The following is a 21242-nucleotide window of genomic DNA, read 5'->3' on the forward strand; positions in this document are numbered from 1 at the left end:
TATTTTTGAATTTTAGTCAGTCGGAGACAAAATTCCCATAAAGATCTGTTCGCATCTGAATGAAACGGTCTGACGTGCCCGGCCACAGCATCCCTCAGTAGCATCCCGGGTCAGCTCCGCCCGCCTTCCCCGCGGCCCCTCCCATAGCAACAGTAACTAGTAACTTCCGGGCGTTCTCGCGAGAGAGAGCCCCTTCAGGCACAAAGGTGCGGTCCCCAAAGCGCCTTCGCCTACATCAACTCCCGCCCCTGCCACCTGCGCGCCGGGCCGTCCCGCGCACGCGCGCACACAGAGCCAGACAGTTGGGTTTGTCCCAGCTGTTCCTCTCCGCGCTCAGACCCCCGGCGCGCGACCCGGCGCGACACTACGGCGCAAACGCCGTGCGGGTGGGGGCGGCTAGGGGCGCGCAGGCGCCGCGGGGAGTGTGAGGCCGCGCAGGCGCGGACGGCGTTGGTTTGAAGAAGACCTTCAGCGTTGCCCTGGAGGAGCGGAGACAGGTCCTCTGGTTGGAGGTGAGGAGAGCCGACGCTGTGGGCCGGGCAGCCGGCGGCGAAGCGGGGCCTGGCGGGGGTGGGTGGTGGCCCGCCACAGAGCTGGGGACCCGGTGAGAGGCGGGCCTAACGGAGGGCTCGGAAGGGAGAGAGGAGCCTAATGGGGTGCGGGCCCGGTTGGGCCGCGGAGGGCAGAGAGGACCTTGCTCCCCTGGCCGCCTCAGGTGATGGAGCCGCAGCCCCGGCGTGGGGAGTGGCGCCCGGAACGCCGAGCCGCGACCCTGTCAACGCCTGGTGGGCCCACAGGACTTTTCTTTCCAGGCGTCAGGCCAGAAAGGAGGTTGGTTTCTAGGGAAGTTGGATCTTCGACCCCCAACCCCATCCCCCAACCCCGTCCCCAGCTTCCTCTCTGGAATTGTCCAGTATCAGGGGAGCTCTCACACTCCTTACCGCCAGAGAGGATGCCATACGTGCAACTGAAAAAGGCGAAACGAGGAACAAAAGGGGCTCTTTACTGTCAAATTAGTAATTGTGTAAAGCAGTATTACCTAATTAACGCCCCCCCCGCATCTAAAGCAAACCCGTGCGTTGTGCATGCCAACAAACGACAAGCGCATTTTGTAGAGCCAATAGAAATATGTAATGATAGCTTTACTCCCGAGTATCGTGAAGTCTCTGTATCTTATCGATTTTTTGCTTGATCATACCAGCAGTGCATTACCCATCAGAATCATAGGCCTGAAAAAGTAAGCTTGAACTAGGCAGAATTGAGATCAGTTAGTAAACTAAACCGGTTACACTCCTTGCAAAGTGTCTGGCAGTAAAGCAAAATTCTAAAAGGCTGTAATTAGATGGATGTTTCTAAACATTTAAGTGTACCTTTTCTCTTGTCAGGAGATGAAAATCCAGACTGTAGAGCCTTAACATTTCTGTTTGAATATATAGTGTCTGCGTTTCTATACTTACCTCCCCAAATTTAGACTTCCGGAAAAATTCCAACAGATACCAGCATCGACTGAAATAATGAAGAGTAATATCAAATTGCAGTTGGCAATGTGTAAATAGTCTAGGATCAATCATTTAAATGCAAGGAATTGAACTGTAAAAATAATTGCCCTGGAAGTGGACTCTGAAACCCTGTGGTTTAGAACAAAGTTTTATTATGGTATGAGTCAGTATATTTATACTGACTCTTTCCCCTTTACTGTATGTACTCTCTCTCTCCCTCTCTCTTCCTCTTTTTCTCCCTCTCTCTCTCCCTCTCTCTCCCTCTCTCCCTCTCTCTCTCCCTCTCTCCCTCTCTCCCTCTCTCCCTCTCTCCCTCTCTCTCTCTCCCTCTCTCCCTCTCTCTCTCCCCCTCTCTCTCTCCCTCTCTCCCTCTGTCTCTCCCTCTCTCCCTCTGTCTCTCCCTCTCTCCCTCTCTCTCTCCCCCCCTCTCTCTCCCTCTCTCTCTCCCTCTCTCTCTCCCTCTCCCTCCCTCTCTCCCTCTGTCTCTCCGTCTCTCCCTCTCTCCCTCTCTCTCTCCCCCTCTCTCTCCCCCTCTCTCTCTCCCTCTCTCTTTCTCCCTCTCTCTCTCCCTCTCCCTCTCTCTCTCCCTCTCTCTCTCTCTCTCTCTCTCTCTCTATATATATATATATATACACACACACACACACACACATATTTTTTATATTGTACTCTTCCTTCTTAACATATATTATCTTCATATTTGACAGGTTTAGGTTAAGGAACAAATTTTGAATGAATTCACAACTAAAAAGTGCATCATGTGTATATTGTGTTCAGATATGATATAGGCAGAAACTTAGCAGGAGGGCAGATTAAGAGCCAGGATAAATATAAATAACTATTAGTTTGAATGTGTTGCTAGTTCAGGCATAGTTAGTAATTGCACGGGCCAGCTGGTGCTCTGGATTTTTGGGGCCTATTAATTGGGCTAATGGGACTGCTTGAGATGAGATGGTTCTACAAGTGGTTACACATAGTTGTTGAGGCTGCTGCAGGAAAAGAGTTCCCATTTTATAAAGAGGGCAAAGGAGTGGTATGCTTATCAGTGTTGATAGTGCTTCTGAGAACTTTAATGTGAGGGCCATGTTGGCAATAGAAAAGCTGAGGAATACCGAGCAGCCAAGATGAAAAAATCAGCCAAGGGGAAAGATTTTTGAAGACTTTAACTTCAGAGCATACACCAGTTTTTGGTAAGCAGAATTATTGCAGGTGAAATTTATCCCGTGTCTAGTTAACGGGTAAGATTATATATTTTTGTTGTTGTTGTTACAATTTTGTTACCTTTTTTTAACGTTTATTTATTTATTTTGAGAGAGGCAGAGAGAGACGGAGAGAAAATCCCAAGCAGGCTCCATGCTCAGTGCGGAGCCCGACATGGCGCTGGATCCTACCAATCACGAGATCATGACCTGAGCAGAAATCGAAAGTCAAACACTTAACCGACTGAGCCACCCAGGCGCCCCTATATAACTTTATTTTTAAAAGCTTTGAGAGAGGACATATTCTGGAAGAATACATTTCAATTAGTGTGGTAATTCTTATTTTAAGAGCTGAATTTCAGAGTGGCAAAAATGTTCACCTTGAAGATTTTTAATGCATCTGTTCCTACAGTTCTTTAAAACAATTTTGCCTTGTCACTTTATGTAGCTCTTAGGCTTTATTTTATATGTCATATATAAAATATATATAATATAATACATATATTATAAAATCCAATTTAACACAGCATCTCCTTCAGCCTGTGAGAAATTTCTTTTCTTTGAAATGCAGTCAGAAAGATGACCTCTGTGAATTGCACGAAAAAACCCTTTTATTCTCCAGTGTTCTGAAAAGTTCTTTGTAAAGGAGCAGAATGCCTTCTCCTAACTTTGCTTGCATTAGGGTATAAGCCTTAATGATGCAAAGGAAGAGAAAAGTGTATACCTCTTTTCACAGGACTAAATACGAGGACTGTGGGTGAATAAATACTAAATGGTTATTTTTATTCCTTTGTCCTCATTTTTCTTTATAAGATATGTGTAACACACCAACTTACTGTGACCTAGGAAAGGCCGCCAAGGATGTCTTCAACAAAGGATATGGTAAGAATGCTACTGTAAATTTCCAATTTTGGGTAATGGTTGGTGTTGAATGCTTACTATATGCAAGATAGTGCTAGTAAGATAAGGTTAACATTAATCTACTTTATAAGATTTAAGGGGATAACTGTCAACAGGTTATTAGACTTGACTCTTTAGAGGTAGAGTCCCTTACAAGCATTAAAAGCTATTATATACATATACACATACATATATTATGCATATTTAATGTTAGCTGTAAGATGAAGTAATATAAATCTGTAATACTTATGTCTCTCCTGGCTAGCCCTGGGGACAATTAAAGTGGGGATTACATTTTTCCTCCTCCTAATTTTCATGAGTGTGAAGACACAACTTTTGACTTCTTTGGAGTAACATTCTTTGATTCCAAATGGACATTTATTTTTAGTTTTTAAAATTTAATGTTTAAATTTTTAATTTTTGTTATATACATTTGATTTTTCTTATTAATTAGTATAGTTATTTAAGTTTATACTTTTATAAGCATAACACTTTTTCATAATTTTTATTCTTTGAGGGCTTAAAAATTATACTTAGTTCATTATAATTGTTTTTATGGAACTCTCACCTAATGAGAATACTTTGTATTTTCCATATGGAACGACCATTTTCATAATTTCTAAGTTGTAAAAACTGGAGCGAATGTCACATTTTATACATTAATGTGTTTTTGTGTGTGTCTAGGATTTGGCATGGTCAAAATAGACCTGAGAACCAAGTCTTGTAGTGGAGTGGTAAGTACCCAAGACATAGATAGATAGATATAGATACAGATATATATATTTTTTAACATTTATTTGTTTAATGTGGGAGAGCGCAAGCAGGGTAGGGGCAGAGAGAGAGAATCCCAAGCAGGCTCCGTGCTGTCACCGCAGAGCCTGACACAGTGCTTGATCTCATGAACTTGAAATCATGACCTAAGCTGAAATCAAGAGTTGGACACTTAACTGACTGAGCCACGCTGCCCCCGCCCCAATATATTTTTAATAGATGTAGCATAATTAACCTAAAGGAACCTGTTTAAAAGTGTTTAGTCTAGTTGTGTGAATCAGCATACATTTGGTCCTACGCTATCTTACCTACAGTTTTGTCATATTCTCAGATTTCAGTGAGCATCTTCCCTGTAGCCCATAGACAATCCAGGTTGAATTTTGGGGGGGGGGGGGTCCTTTGTGTTTACCATAATAAGAATATGCTGAATCTTACTCTCAGGACATAAAATATATATGTATTTTGGACATATATCACATCTTTATACTTTCATGAGTACGTGTATGGCTACTAAATACTTTCATTATAATGAGTTTATGCAAGTTTTATTGCCCTCTTACAAAAACAAATTAACTTTAGCCTCTATCCCTTCATGATTAGTCAAAACAAATGTAGAAATAAAATGTATATAGAGGATTAATCTACTGTATTTATTGATGTTCATAAAATCTTTTTTACTGGAAGTTATTTATATAGTAAAGGATATAGGCATATTTTCAAAATGTTATTAACCAGAACTTTTATTCAGTAAATCTGGCAAATGAATTAGCTTTACATTCACCTCATTCTCTGATGTCTCCTCATTGGCAGCATCTCTTTTTAGTATTTACCTATTGAAACTAGTGCGGATTTTATTTCTGGATAGAGTGATTTAGTTAAAAGGGCTAGAGGCATGTGGAATTCATATGATACTTTGTCTCATACTCCATGTAATCCTGGTTTGTCACCATCATTTTTTTCCTGGGTTTTCTAGTGGTAAATAAATATATGTGCAACTGCCTACTAGGATGGGCGTGTTGTTATATGATTCTGTTAAAATGGAAAAATTATACTCACTTTGAATAGGGTTTCAGAATTTGCTCAAGTTAGGTTTGTGTTGCAAAAATCATCGACTAAAATTTTATCTCCCTTTCATGCTGCTGTGGTGTGGGACTGTTCATTCAGATGGTAAGAAAAACAGAGCATATTTGTGTGCTTGTTTTTATGACTGCTTTTGGTCTCTGGTATTGATTTAGGATAAATTTCATCCATTGCTCCAATCAGATATCAGATTGTACTTAATATATGGCATCTATTTAACAGTAGCATTTTTATGGTAGTTTTGTTGCTTATTTATTACAGAGCTGTAGACGTTAAATGCATGTTATAAATGTATTTTGCACTGTTCCTTCTAATGATGAAATTAGAGAAAAACTGAAGCAGTTGTGAGCCAATTCTAATTTTTTAACTTAGAAAAATTCTGGCCTTTCTTTGAGGTTTGTGCATCTGGTATTTTAGACTTTGAGAGACTTTCAAAGTAAGAAATGATGATGATAAACAGGGAAAAAATGTAGACTAAATACACTTTTACCGTAGGTTTGTGTGTGAAGTTTTTCTAACACTAAAATTGAGGTTTATATTTGCTATACTTTCAAGTTTATGAGAGGTGTATGTAAAAAAGAAAACACTGGGTAGCTGGATCTACTGAAAAAAAGCAACGGTCACATTAAATGATTGTGTAGACTTCTAAACGTGACTAGTGTTTTGTCATTTTGTACTGAGACCTTGTCCTAAAATGTGCAGCATGATACTCTCTTGGAAAACTTCCTGCGTGGTGTTGATAAACAGATCATAGTTTCCCAGTTGTCTCATCAGCCTGTAGAACTAGATGTGGGGAGCAGGGTATTTGGTAAAGGGAGGATTCATATTGCAGGCAGTGAAACAGTGCTGCTCAGGGCTGGCAGCATTTCATTACTGTTGGCAATATTTCAGAAATGCGCTCTAAACACAGGGCCAATCAGAAGGTTTTTTTCTCGACAGTTCATAGATTGTCAGTGACAGGTGTTGACTGTTTGCTTCCTTTTAGAAGGAGATCTATTTCCTCTTGCTCATTGTCATATGACTGAAAGGACACCTACTGAGGGAGGAGGATATATTTCAAGATGTTCATAGTAACTATTTGATAGAAAACACTTTAAAAGGTAGATGAGGAGAAGGGAGAAAAAGGGACAAGTTATAACATTACATTTTGTTGTGAAAAATGGGTACATACTTACAAATATTGAAATTGTTTATACCGAAAGTTTTACAGATAGTTAAAAAAAAATTTTTTTTTTAATGTTTATCTATTTTTGAGAGAGACAGAACGTGAGCAGGGGAGGGACAGAGAGAGAGGGAGACACAGAATCTGAAGCAGGCTCCAGGCTCTGAGCTGTCAGCACAGAGCCCAATGCGGGGCTCGATTTCACAAACTGTGAGATCATGACCTGAGCCAAGAGATCATGACCTGAGCTGAAGTTGGACACTTAACCGACTGAGCCATCCAGGAGCCCCTTACAGATATGATAGCTTTGTGGACCAAAGCAATAAAGTTTTCATAACAGTGTGAATGTACTTAATGCCACCAAACTGCACACTTAAAAATGGTAAATTAGGTGTATTTTACCACAGTAAAAATTAAAAACAATTATTTTGATGCAATGAAGTTTTGACTCTATTGAAGAGGATAGGGTAGTCCTTTCTAGTGTTTGGGGATTTTTTTTTTTTTTAATTTTTTTTTTAACGTTTATCCATTTTTGAGACAGAGAGAGACAGAGCATGAACGGGGGAGGGTCAGAGAGAGGGAGACACAGAATCCAAAACAGGCTCCATGCTCCGAGCTGTCAGCACAGAGCCCGACACGGGGCTCGAACTCACGGACTGCGAGATCGTGACCTGAGCCAAAGTCGGCCGACTGAGCCACCCAGGCGCCCCTAGTGTTTGGGGATTTTTAAGGATGTTAAAATTAACTAATGGTTTGAAACATATGATAGAGAATGAATAAGCATTTTCAGGTCATGAAAGTAAAATGTTCAAGATGTAATATTTTTGTGTTTTTGGTAAAGGAATTTATTTTCAGTAAAGATATTTCTCTTTTATTTTTATTATTTTTTAAATTTATTTTGAGAGAGACCAGGGGCACATGCACTTGAACAGGGGAGGTGCAGAGAGGGCAAGAGAGAATCCCAAGCAGGCTCCATGCTGTCAGCACAGAGCCCGATGTGGGACTTGAACTTAAGAACCTGAGACTATGACTTGAGCCAAAACCAAGAGTCAGACGCTTAACCAACTAAGCCATCCAGGTGCCCCAAGATATTTCTCTTCTAAAAAAGAGAGTTTAAGATTTCCATTTTAGTAAGAGAATATATTGAACAAGAAATATCAGTAAGAGAGGTGGAATAATGGAAAGATCTGAAACTCGTTAAACTTCAGAAATAGGAAAGAAGGAAAGCAGGAAATAAGTTGTGATAAAAAGTAAACTATATTGGTTTCCGATGCATTGAACACTACTTTCTGAAATGAGTATTTTTTGTTTGATGAGCTGTTTTTAAAGTAATTATTTTTCTTGCTTATCAGGAATTTTCTACTTCTGGTCATGCTTACACTGATACAGGAAAAGCGTCAGGCAACCTAGAGACCAAATATAAGGTCTGTAACTATGGACTTACCTTCACTCAGAAATGGAACACAGATAACACTCTTGGAACAGAAATCTCTTTGGAGAATAAGGTAAAAGAAAGCATTAGAAATTACTTTTAGGTTAAATTTATCTTGCAGATAAAATGATCTATAAACCCCAAATACAACATGAATGAGATCTTATAACCTATATAGTAGCCATATTTTTTTCTCTGCATGTGGCCTTCTCTGGTATATTTTACATTTCTAGAAAGTGAAGCGTTGTTTGTGAGTACATAATTATCACATTACATCTTGGTTCTGACCAATTCTACTTATAACTGAGCCTCTCCTGGTAAACTAGACTATTTATAGTGATTTTGTTTGATTTTATTTTGTAATCATTGCAAAATTGGCTCCGTAGAAAAATCTTTCTAACTTCTGTAATGTTTCTAAAGAGAAAAATTTATCAGCAGATATTTGTCACGTACAAATATTTGCTTTGTACAGGACACTGTTTTTTGAGGTATGTCTATATGAACATCATCATGTATCAGTAATATATATGTATAGCTGAATAAATTACTTAGGTTGGCTTGTTAAATGTCAGGTTATCTCATTACAGTAATTTTAAGAGTGTATCAAGATTATTTGGTTGTATTGGAATTTTTTTTTTTTTATTGCAATTAATGTTATTGGCTGTAATAGATTTGACCTACAACTTAAACCTGTATTTTGGTGAGAGAATCATGATGAAGCCTGGGAATAAGGGGACAGGGGAAGGAGACAGGGAAGAATAAAGAGGTAATTTATTAAATAATTGAATATTCGGCTTTCTTTAATGACTTTTTTTGTTTGGAAGTTAGAGAAAACTTTAGAATTGTTTTCTTAGGTCAAAAGAAGAATAGAAAATTACTAATTGTTCGTTTTAAATCTTTATTTTTCAGTTGGCTGAAGGGTTGAAACTGACTCTTGATACCATATTTGTACCGAACACAGGGTAATTATCCAAACCCCATTTTCTGTTTTTGTAGTCTGTAGAGATAGAGAGCTTTAGAACAGGGAATTGCAATGAAAAGTTTAGGTGCAGAGAGAACGTAGGAGGTTGCTTTTAGGAACCCCAGAGACCTTGTGTATGTACTAAAGAGAAAGGAGGACTCCCTTGAAGCAGAGTAAAGTTTTGATTTGAAAATTGAACAGATGAACAAAAATATAAAGCTGGTCCAAGGAGGCACATAGTAGGAAAAATTTAGGCTATAGACGGGCTTGAGACTAGATCTTTTCTTTCTTTTTTTTCTAAAATATTTTATTTTTAAGTAATCTCTACACCAAACCTGAGGCTCCGACTCATAACCCCAAGACCAAGAATCACATGCTTTACCAATTGAGCCAACCAGGCACCCTGAGACTAGATATTTTTTAAGCTCTTCTAAAGATTCATGGATGTAGTATTTTGCTGAGAAGTTAATTTCCTAAGAATAACTGTAATCTCCTGGCGTTGGAACACTATAAACAGTAGTTCTGCTACTGATGTGCTTTCTTGGCCTTTAAAAATCCCCCAGCTTCTCTGCCCCAGTTTCTTCATCTGAAAAATGGGCATGGTGTTGTTTCCTATGGGCCGCTGCTAGATAAAGGCAGAATGACATTTTTCCTCAGCTGTGACAGTATGTGTGTCATTCCTGCCACACAGTTCAGTTATCTTCCAGATAAATACTCTCAGAAGAAGCCTGCTTAGAAGATGATAGGATTATTAAGAACCAATTTCTTGGGGCGCCTGGGTGGCTCAGTCGGTTAAGTGTCTGACTTCAGCTCAGGTCATGATCTCGCAGTTTGTGAGTTCGAGCCCCGTGTCAGGCTCTGTGCTGACAGCTCAGAGCCTGGAGCCTGCTTCAAATTCTGTGTCTCTCCCTCTCTCTCTGCCCCTTCCCCACTCACGCTCTGTCTCTCTCTGTCTTTCAATAATAAATAAACGTTAAAAAAATTTTTTTTTTTTTAAAAAAGAACCAATTTCTTGTTTTCGGTACTGTCCTTCAAAAATGTATACTTCTCTCCCATCCATCCATCTGATATTTATTGTCCAGGGAGAAAACACTCACCTTAAGGAAAATAAATATGTTTACTAAAGCACTCTACCCTTAAAAAAAAAAATACACTTCTTTTTGAGAAGTTAAGTGTGTTGGGTGTTACGTTTTATAGCATTTGGGCATTTAAAAACATTTAAAGAGATTTGGCTTCTCATGAATACATATGTATTCAGATTATTAATTCGGTACTGAAATATCTTATTCCTTTTTAGACTTTTGTTAATGCCTTTGTGAAATTAATCATGAAATATCCTATCATTTGTACTTACAGTGAAGAATAGATAACAATAGTATATGTATTTATAATCCTAACAAAATTATATTTGTAGAGCTAAGTCATTTGAAATTTTACTATATGTATACCATCTACCAAAATAATGTTTACATTGGGGGAAGGAGGGGATCTTTCTTACTCTAAAGATTTCTAGACAGTAGTAGAAACTCATGTTGTTTTCATTGTATTGTTTTTATTTGTCTGTTTACAGAAAGAAGAGTGGAAAATTGAAGGCCTCCTATAAGCGGGAATGTTTCAGTCTCGGCAGCAATGTTGATATAGATTTTTCTGGACCAACCATCTATGGCTGGGCTGTGTTAGCCTTTGAAGGTTGGCTTGCTGGCTATCAGATGAGTTTCGACACAGCCAAATCCAAACTGTCACAGAATAATTTCGCTCTGGGTTACAAGGCCGCAGACTTCCAGCTGCACACTCATGTGTGAGTGTTTATAATTCACTCCTCCTTTAGTACTAGTGCAGTTGCCCAAAAAGATGGTAACCATTAACATGCTGAGAAAGTTAGAAATGAGGTACCTGCATTTAATGTGCTTTGGTGGACATCCAGCCTCACTGTACTAATTTTCCTAGTCAGCACAACATTGCCAGGGCACTTGGTGCATTGTGCTGTGCTGCTGATAGTAACTGGCCTCTCAGCCTGTACCCCAAACTTTAGGAAGGTCTAGAATCTATACAAGAACCACTGGGTTGGAGAGAGCCCAGGACGTGGTCACCTCCTGACAAAAGGGATCCTTTGGAGACTCTTCTGCTTCCTCTAGTGCCCTACTTAGCTTGTCAGTATCTGGAAGTAGATCTGTTATTTGGATCATGAAGAGCAACCACTCAGTTGACCTGAGCATTTTGGAACATCCCCAGTAATTCTGTGGAGGTTTTAGGTACTCAGGTCAGAACCCAGCCACCCCTGTTGCATTCAGAAGCAGCAGAAGTCCTCAAAGCAATCCTGGATTCAATTCTGTAGGCTGCATCCTGTTGGTTAAATGAATTTGAATTTTTAAATTGTATTTAATGTCTTGGCCTACTGGGCACTGTACTATTCCAGGAAGAAAAAGCAAAGGATAAGCTAGGTGTTTTTCAAGTGGTGTAGATTGCCCTTCACTAGATATTCCAGTTCACTGAAATAAAGTGAAGCAATGGTATAGACAGTGGCGTTAAAATTGATGAAGCAGTATTATCAGGAAAACCATGGAAAGTAGGGACCAAGTTCTGGGATGCTTTGAAGCAATAATGTAGGCACTTCTCTAGAGAAATACACCCTAGGTATTGTGTTTGGGGTGCTTTCTGATGCTAGGATTGTGTCTCAGATGAAGTTAAAAATTGGCTTTCTTCTTGTTATTTATTTTGCAGAATCCTTAATGAACTCTACTTTTAGGTCTCTAAATTCTTTGAACATCTCAAAGACTTATAGATCATATTTACTAGAGGCGTCTGCCTTCATAATTGAATTTTGTCTAAAAAATTCGTATGGAGGAGCTGAATAAATGAATCAGATGTTAACTAAATTTTAATCAGATGGTTATAAATTACGTAACTGGATTTAGTTCCTTGTTTTGTTTGGTAGTCATTTATACTAGAAGTTTGCTGAAATAGGTAGTTGCAAAGTGAGATCCTTATCCAGATAGTCTTAGAATTTTTTCCATGTCATAAGAGTGGTACTAGCTAGATATTTATGACTTTTTCTTCTATCATGAAAATAGGAATGACGGCACTGAATTTGGAGGGTCTATCTACCAGAAGGTTAATGAGAAGATTGAAACATCAATAAACCTTGCTTGGACGGCTGGCAGTAACAATACCCGTTTTGGCATCGCTGCTAAATACAAGCTGGACTGTAGAACTTCTCTATCTGTAAGAATGTGCTACGAGATTGGATCTACTCTTAGGGTTTCATCTGAGTTGTAAATGAATGTTGTGAGATGGTTGTTGTACACATGTTCTCCATTAACTTTAGTGAGACGCTCATTGTGTAGTGAAAAGAGTATCACACCTCACGTCCTAGAATGTGGGTTCTAGTCCTAGTTCCTCCTGTATTTGGCTGTTGTCTGACCTTCTCAAGTCATTTTTATCTCTTTGGCCTCAAAATTTTCCTAATCTGTAAATTCATGGGATTTGATTACTATTCCTGTGGCTCTTAGTAATTCTTATTAATACTGACACTAATTGAGCTCTTCAATTTCAGGTACTATACTAAGGGCTTTATGTGTAGTATCTCATTTAGTCCTCCCAACTACTCTTGTGGTGAGTAGTATCTTCATGCCCATTTTATAGATGAGGGAACTGAGACTTGGAGAGGTCAGGTAACTTGCCCAAAGTCACACAGTAAGAGGCATTGTCAAGATTTGAACCCAGATCTTCTCTCACCAGAGTTTATGTTCTAACTACTGTCAGAGGTTGTAAACTGGCATCTCGAAGAATTCAGTACACCAGGGTGTTTGGCTGCACAGTGTTTTATTTATTTATTTTTTTTAAGTTTATTGGGGTGCCTGGGTGGCTCAGTTGGTTAGATGTCCAACTTTGGCTCAGGTCATGATCTCGTGGTTCATGAGTTTGAGCTCTGCATCCGGCTCTGTGTTGACAGCTCAGAGTCTGGAACCTGCCTCAGGATTCTGTGTCTCCCTCTCTCTGTCCCTTCCCTGCTCACACTCTGTTTCTCTCTCTCTTTCAAAAATAAGTAAACATTAAAAAAAATTTTTTTTGAAGTATGGAGCAGAAATTTACTTGGAATTGGTTGTGGTACACTGAAAATTTGTATTTGTGTCCAAACAAGCTCTCCTATTCTAACAATCAAAATGGAAGTCATAGGTGCCTCCATTTATGAATGTTTATTTTGGAGGAGGGGCAGAGAGAGAGAGAGAGAGAGAGAGAGAATCCCAAGCAGGCTCCGTGTTGCCAGTGCAGACTCGATGTGGGGCTCGAACTCAGGAAACTGTGAGATCATGACCTGAGCCGAACAAGAGTCGGATGCTTTTAACCACCTGAGCTACCCAGGCACACCTGGCTGCACAGTGTTTTAAAAAATTTGTTTGAGGCCTTTAAGCATGCATTCTCAGAGTCTCTACTATCTTTCCTATTAACTGAAGAGACTTACATTTTTATTAATTAAATTTTCAGTTCCAGTAATTCTAGATTGACCCAAAGGTGCTTTAGTTTTGGAAATCTGATGCATGAAATAGTGCTTGTACTGGACTTACATATTATGAAGTTGGTTGTTTTCTAACTGTTTCTATTTCATCTCCTAATTTTTAGGCTAAAGTAAATAATGCCAGCCTGATTGGACTGGGTTATACTCAGACTCTTCGACCAGGTGAGTAAAGGAATTAATAACATTGGATGTGGGGTAGGAGATGATGGAAAAATAATGAAAATAACCTATAAAACTTACAATCAACTGTAGGTTGATTCAGTCCATTGTGGAACAATTGGTTATTCATACAAAGTAAAGCAGATCAAGTGCTTTTGTTTAAAAAATAATTCTATATTTCTAACCAGGTCACTGTGGCTTGTGAGTTTGGTTGGTCATTCATTATTCTTAACCCTGAATTCCAAATAAAGTTTGCTGTGATTGTGCTTTGCTCATTGCAGATCAAATGATTATAGGTAACCCTATTGACTTAGTGGTACCTGAATGCTTGTAACTCTTACACCCAGCTGCAATCCATGCCCTTGATTCCACCCATGTTCGTTGTTTCTAGAAAATGAAAAGCTGATTGTAATACTTGTTACGAGTGATTGTGGTGTTTTCTTCTTCCTAGGAGTCAAACTGACCCTATCAGCTTTAATCGACGGAAAGAACTTCAATGCAGGAGGTCACAAGGTTGGGTTGGGATTTGAGCTAGAAGCTTAATGTGGTTTTGAGTAAAGCATCCGATTTGTCCCTGGAGGTGAAGAGAACCCACTATGTTTTGGCCTTAAAATTCTTCTGTGAAATTTCAAAAGTGAACTTTTTATTCTTCCAAAGAATTGTAATCCTCCCCACACTGAAGTCTAGAGATCGCAAGTCCATCCTGAGGGAGGTACTTGAAGGCATGCCTGGAAGTTGTCATGTTTGTGCCACATTTCAGTTGAGTTCCACAGTGTTATTTTAAATGTGTTCCTCAGCGACAATGTAGTGTCATGTTACAAAGGAAATGACCCAATCCTCCAGTTTGTACATCACGTCCTGCATGTCCCACACCACTTTTTCATGACCTTTTAATATATTGGTCTCTGTGCTGTAGTGGAATCCTTGGTTTTGCATCAGAGTAAAATAAAATAAACCCATCACATTTGGAACATAATCGCTCATCTGATTTGCTAGTGATGGTTTTCTTATATTTGGTGTGATAGGTTTTGTTTTGAAAAATACTCTCATAGGTGATGGGATTTAGGTCTAAAGTGGTATGTCTGGAATGTCTGTGCTATTGCCTGTCCCTTCCATCTGTCTTTACGGCTCTGACTGTTCCTCTGCACTCAGGCTGAGGAGTGAAACAGTGAGTTTTGTTCTGCTGGACGCCTTTGTTGGGGTGCTTGCTTCCTATCGCACTAAAGCAGGACCATATTGGTAGTTTAGTAAAGCTGCTGAGAAAGAGTGGGGGCGGGGGTGGTGAGTGGGCAGAAAGACGGGCAAAGGGGAGGGTGCAGTTGGGGAAATGCTGTCGGGAGGACACTGGTAGGTGGAGGCACGTCTGCAGCTCCTCCCAGGGCTTCAGGAAAGTGCTTTCGATTACTGGATCTAGAGAAATGATAACCCAAAAATGGAGATACCAGTTTGGAAAAGAAATGAGTAGCCTCTAATATCTTCAGGGCTTACTGGTAAATATTGTCCTTTCCAAAAATAGAACTCTTTTTGAAATCTTTTTTTAAAAACAGTATATGCTGGTTGCAACAAATTCACTCAGCTTAGACATTAAAAGTGAAAATTTGCATTCCTCTCTCCAGTCCCTCTTTCTTCTACGACTTCTAACAGTTCGATGTATATCTTTGCAGATACTTTTCAGTGTCTTTAGAGATTACATAAATATATGTATATAATATTAAAATCCACATCTTGTTTTGCAATATACTTTATTTATTGTTTATTTATCTTTAAGTAATCTCTGCATGTGATGTGGGGCTTGAACTTAGAACCCTAAGATCGAGAGTCAATATGTTCCAACCAACTGAGCCAGCGAGGCGTCCCACAATATACTTTTAAATTTAACATATCAGAGTTCTTTTTATGTTTGTTCATATAGATCTGTCTTATGTTTTTTATTATACTTGACTATAAATGTGATATTATTGAACTATTCTCCTTTTTACTGTATTGAGTTTTTTGCTTTATAAATAATGCTGCATTGAATATCTTTGTGTCTACTTCTATAAATATTTCCATAGCAGCACTACCCAATAGATCTTTCTGTGATGATGAAAATGATGTGTCTGCCTTGTCTCATATGGTAGTCATTAGACACATGTAGCTGTTGAGCACTTGAAATGTAACTAGGTCAGTGGAAGAACTCTATTTTTTAATTTATTTTTTTAAGGTTTGTTTTTTTTTTTTTTTTTTTTTTTTTTTTTTTTTTTTGAGTGAGTGAGCAGGAGAGGGGCAGAGAGAGAGGGAGAGAGAATCCCAAGCAGGCTCTGCACTAACAGCATGGAGCCAGACGTGGGGCTTGAACTCAAGAACTGTTGACACCATGACCTGAGCCAAAACCAAGGGTCAGACACTTAACTGACCGAGCCACCCAGGCACTTCAGAACTCAATTAGAAAAAAAATAAAAAAAATTGTAGGGGGTACCTGGTGGCTCAGTAGTTAAGCATCTGACTTTGGCTCAAGTCTTATCTCACTGTTTGTGAGTTCGAGTCCCACATCAGGTGAGCTCAAGCCCCTCTTCGGGTAAAACACGAACCTCAGGTGAGCCCGGCTTCTCTCTCTCTCTCTCTGTCTCTCCCTCCCCCTCTCTCCCTCTCTCTCTCTCTCTGCCTCTCACACACTTGTGCCCTCTCTCTCTCTCTGTCAAAAAAAAAAATTTTTAAGATTTTTTTTTTTTTTTTTAATTTTAAGACATCTCTTGCCCAACATAGGGCTTAAACTCACAACCCCAAGATCAAGAGTCGTAGGTCTACCAACTGAGCCAGCCAGGTGCCCCAGAAGAACTCAATTTTTAATTCTATTTCATTTTTATCAAATTTAAATAGCCACCTGTGACTCATGGCTGTTCTTTAGTGCAGTTCTATAGGATAGGTTTCTAGAAGAGAGATTGCTAAGTCATAGGACATGTACATTTGATAAGTAGTACAAAATTGTCCTTCAAAAATTTTATATCAATTTCTGTTTCTACCCTTGGTGGTTAAGAGTGCCCAGTTCTCCACATCCTCAATAGCATTGAATGTCATCAAACTTTAAAATTTTTACCAGTTTTAGGGACGCCTGGGTGGCGCAGTCGGTTAAGCGTCCGACTTCAGCCAGGTCACGATCTCGCGGTCTGTGAGTTCGAGCCCCGCGTCGGGCTCTGGGCTGATGGCTCAGAGCCTGGAGCCTGTTTCCGATTCTGTGTCTCCCTCTCTCTCTGCCCCTCCCGCGTTCATGCTCTGTCTCTCTCTGTCCCAAAAATAAATAAACGTTGAAAAAAAAAATTTATAAAATTTTTACCAGTTTTAGAAGTGAAAAATGGTGTCTTAATTTGTATTTCCCTAATTGCCAGTGAGATGGAGCTGTTTTCACGTATTTACTGATCATTTATAATTCTCTGATTTGCCTGTTAGATTTCTTGCTCAGTTTCCAAATGAGTCATCTTAACAACCACTAGACACTGTTGCTTTTTGAAAAATATTAGTGCTACAAGGTATTTTCCCCGCCACCACCAAAGATCATCTTTTCTAGCACCCAGATTCCAACCACCACCTCTTATGTTGAAAATATCTACCAGCCACATGATATAATTTGATTTTCTCATGATCTTTGTGGCTCAAACGACCATTACAGGAAATAAAGTACCACAGGAAAGGAAGAGGGGTACACAAGTTCGTTCTGTCCTATTGACATCTGTCTGACCCTGGCAGGACCTTCCATGCAGTGTGAGTGCTGGTGGGATGCTGAGGTGGGCTGGCCGCTGCTGCACATGGAAACTCCTTTGTGGTACGGAGTGGAGCGGGAGCTAACTGCCGTGGGTTAACGTAGCTCTGGGGGATTTGTCTTCATTCTAGTGTGGTTACCGGTAGGGGATGGAAGTGGGAGGAAGGGGGCATAAGGAGATTCAGGGAAACACTAATGAGATGTACCCCTAATTAATACCTTAGTTATCTGATAAAGTTAGTTATATTTATGGCTAGAGTTAGGTGGGAAGGAGATTGCTGTAGGGTTGTGTTTTTTTCCAATCTTGTGCTATCTGTCCCTTTTAAATGATCCATTATTGCAGAACTAAGGAGCCAAGTTTTGTGTATTGATACATTAATCCAGATATGAACATAGGTGCTTTAAATTTCAGCCTTTATTCAGTAGTTTTACTGAATCCTGTGGTTTGCTAGGCTGTGTTCTAAGTCCCTTCATTGTTGTAAGGGTCATTAACTTGTAGCAGAAAGAAAAGCACCCTTCTCGAGTGTATGTGCCAGGTACTGTGGTGGTTACCTTATATGACTTAATCTTGTTAATCCTCCTAACAGTGACTGCAGACATCTTGGGAGTCCAGTAGTCCAGGAGAGAAAGCCGTGAGAGGTGTTTCTAGGATGGTGCAGTTCATTGTGGTTTCTCATGGTGGGAATTCTCAGTAGCTCCCTCTGTCCCCCGTAAAATGCACACAAACACCTCTTTCCCCTCCTGCCGCCCACCAGCTTTCTCCTCCTCATCTTCCCAGGTCTTCCTCCCCTTTCTCAATTAGCCTGGTACCCCTAAGGCAATCATTTATTTCATTTTATTGAATTTTTAAATTGATTCATTCAGGACACTATGTTGCCTCAGTGTTTCCTTTTGAGCCTTACTCTCAAGGTAACTTATTTTGGCCTTTTCCACAGCCTGTGAGCTTTGTACCTGGGAATAGAGGAGGGACATTCTGGTTTGTATGTATTTAATGTCAGCAGATTCTTTGCTCCAGTGACTCCACTCAGGAATTTGCCTTAAGGAAATCATTAGAGGTACTCATTATCATAGAACAAATGTTCCACATGGGGAACAGTAGGGGAATGATTAAATGATGGTATGTGTATTCATCAAGTGGCACATTATTCAGCCATTAAAAATCATGTTTTTGAAGAATAAGAACCATTGAGGATTGTTCACAACATATTAAATAGAAAAAAGCAAAGTAAAAAACTAATCTCAATTTTATTTTTTTAAAAGGTATATGTTAACATAGGAGAAAAATACCCCCAAAATATTCATTACCTCAGGGAGGTGGGATCATGAATTTTTTTTTAAGTCATGAATAATTTCTGTTGATTTTATGCTTTACTGTATTTCTGTTTTTCTAAAGTGAATTTCTTATTTCTGTAATTAGGGAAATACTTCTCTAATTAATACTGTTTGAAAAGGCAGCCGGCCCTCGTGGCAGTGTGGCAGGCTGCAGTGTCTGATAGGTGGTCAGTGTATGTCCAGCGCAGCAGCTGAGGTGCCCCCTAGTCTGAGGGGACAAGGAGCCCCAAGGCATTGGCCAGGGCAAGAAACACCAGGGGCTTCTACCTGCCTTAGGAGAGTTACCTAAATAGATGGGAATATGGGTGTTTCTTGTGGTAAGAAACTAACAAGCATGAGGTTTTTATTACATTTAAAGAGATTAAAGTTTACATATCACATTTTTTTTTTAATTTTTAAAGATTTTATTTAAAATTTTGAGAGAGAGGGGCGCCTGGGTGGCGCAGTCGGTTAAGCGTCCGACTTCAGCCAGGTCACGATCTCGCGGTCCATGAGTTCGAGCCCCGCGTCAGGCTCTGGGCTGATGGCTCGGAGCCTGGAGCCTGTTTCCGATTCTGTGTCTCCCTCTCTCTCTGCCCCTCCCCTGCTCGTGCTCTGTCTCTCTCTGTCCCAAAAATAAATAAACGTTGAAAAAAAATAAAATAAAATTTTGAGAGAGAGGGCGAGGGCAGGTGTTCGAGTGGTTAGAGGCAGAGAGAGAGAGAGAGAGAGGGAGAGAATCCCAAGCAGGCTCTGCACTGTCAGCACAGAGCCGGGTGCAGGGCTCAAACCCATGAACTGTGAGATCATGACCTGAGCTGGAATCAAGAGTTGGATGCTTAACTAACTGAGCCACCTAGACACCCCTAAAGATTTTACTTTTAAGTAATCTCTACCCGCAGTGTGGGGCTCAAACTCACAACCTTGAGATCAAGGGTCACATGCTCCACTGACTGAGCCAGCCAGGTGCTCCTACACATCACATTTTAAATATTACTTCTGCAAGAGACCAGGAAGACAACACAATGTATTGCTAATGCGTCATCATACTCAGCATCACTGCTTAAGGAACAGAGGAAGACAACAATGTTGCAAAGTTTCATTTAGTTAATGTCCTTGGAAGCTCACCACCAATGTGGGCAAGCCTCAGGTTCTAGAACCTTGGACAGGAGGAGTTCTAAGCTGAAGTGGTTTCTGGCTGCCCTACAGTGTTACCTACCTACCTACACATGCATGAAGATTGCTGTGTTTTCTGCACATGGAGGACCCCCATCCCCCACCCCCTTTAAGACTGTAGCCTCTGATTGATTGTGCATGCTTTGTGTACTCTTGGGTTGAGTTCTCTCTGCCTGTTTTCCTTTAGACTCAAATCCCTCTTTTCGTTTGCTCTCACTTAAATGTTGACACTCAGGTTCTGTCCTCAGCCTTTTCTAACTCTAGAACCTGGTTACGGGTGAGAAACTGTTCCGGGTCCCATCTGCCTGTCCTCGGAGGTTCTGATACACCTCAGGGGCCTTCTCAGAATGAAGGTGGTCTGATGACAGCAGCATACCTCCTCACTCAGGTTTCAAATAAATTGTAAATTAGGACAAGGTGTCAACAGATACAAGCCAAAGGCTGTATCTTTAGATGAAGGCTAGTTGACAGGGCAGTCCTCCCCCCCCCCCGCAGTCCTCCCCAGTTGACAGGGCAGTCCTCCTCCAGGTGGAATGGAGGAGGGGGTTCTTGTGCTTCCAAGAGGAAGATGAGAGGAACTAACTCCAACGTGCCCAGTTCATTCTTCCCAAATACACCATCCATATGCACTCCCTTGCCCCTGGCGGAGGGAACATAAGGGTAGAGAGAGGCCAGAGTGTGATGCTAAAGGTGGGCCAGTCCTGTGAAGGAGACACTGACAAGGGAGCACAGCATTCATGGTATGTGTGCTTTTAATCACAGCCAATCCCCACCTCCTCCCAGAGATTGGGCTTGTCTGCCAAGGAAACACATCCAAACCTTGAGGGGTTGGGGTGAGTGGGGTATGTGCTTCGACACAGCTCCTAGCGGTCCTCACACATCCACTGCATTCAGCCCTTGCACGTCACTGGCCCATTTTCCTGACAGCTGCCCTCTAAAGCTCTTCCCAAAGTTAGCGCCATCTAAGAAGGCCCTCGTGCCCACCTCCAAGCCTTTCCTGCAAGCTGCCTGCCAGACCCTCTTCTCAGTCTGCAGGCATCTAAAACTCACCGATTCTCAAACTGAACAATGCTATCACTGTCCACTTTGTACCTGGACTTTCAGCCAAATCGCTGCCTCTTCCATGAAAGCTTCCCCAAGGTTTATACCACACTGTCATGCAGTTTTGTTTTGCCCACCTCCCCTCCTGCCTGTGAACGCTTAGAAGCCTTTTTGTCTTCTGACCTCCAGTGGCCAGGCCAATACCTGGCACGTGATAAACATCCAATGGATGTTAACTGAATGGATGAAAATGAGCCCTTGGGCAGGTGGGCCTGGTTTTGTCTGCCAAGTCATGGGGA

At 40.7% G+C, this 21242-nt stretch overlaps 1 protein-coding gene across 4 annotated transcripts; it reads left to right on the top strand.

Annotated features, from left to right (window-relative positions):
• Positions 1–248: 248 nt before the first annotated feature.
• Positions 249–14655, top strand: VDAC3 (voltage dependent anion channel 3). 4 transcript variants are annotated; one of them, XM_047091461.1, is made up of 11 exons: positions 249–512; positions 716–831; positions 3512–3580; positions 4283–4332; positions 5534–5536; positions 7964–8116; positions 8953–9005; positions 10575–10802; positions 12076–12226; positions 13625–13682; positions 14131–14655. In XM_047091461.1, exons 3-11 carry the CDS (start codon positions 3514–3516, stop codon positions 14220–14222), a joined length of 855 nt encoding a protein of 284 aa, XP_046947417.1. In that variant the 5' UTR covers positions 249–512; positions 716–831; positions 3512–3513; the 3' UTR covers positions 14223–14655. The 4 variants fall into 4 exon arrangements, with proteins under 4 accessions (XP_046947417.1, XP_046947416.1, XP_046947419.1 ...); XM_047091460.1 differs by lacking the exon at positions 716–831; XM_047091462.1 differs by lacking the exons at positions 249–512; positions 716–831 and adding an exon at positions 2926–3030.
• The last annotated feature ends 6587 nt before the right edge of the window (positions 14656–21242 follow it).

Source organism: Lynx rufus, unplaced genomic scaffold (assembly GCF_022079265.1).
Source record: "Lynx rufus isolate CCGP_SWC_20201006 ecotype Redwood Valley unplaced genomic scaffold, mLynRuf1.p SCAF_3, whole genome shotgun sequence".
Classification (NCBI taxonomy): Eukaryota; Metazoa; Chordata; class Mammalia; order Carnivora; family Felidae; genus Lynx; species Lynx rufus.

Excerpts from the sequence above, each read along its gene's own strand:
- VDAC3 (XM_047091461.1), top strand. The coding sequence starts at position 3,514 with ATGTGTAACACACCAACTTACTGTGACCTAGGAAAGGCCGCCAAGGAT. Across the intron at positions 8,117-8,952 it reads AAATCTCTTTGGAGAATAAG|TTGGCTGAAGGGTTGAAACT; the intron begins GTAAAAGAAAGC and ends TTTATTTTTCAG. Across the intron at positions 10,803-12,075 it reads TTCCAGCTGCACACTCATGT|GAATGACGGCACTGAATTTG; the intron begins GTGAGTGTTTAT and ends TCATGAAAATAG.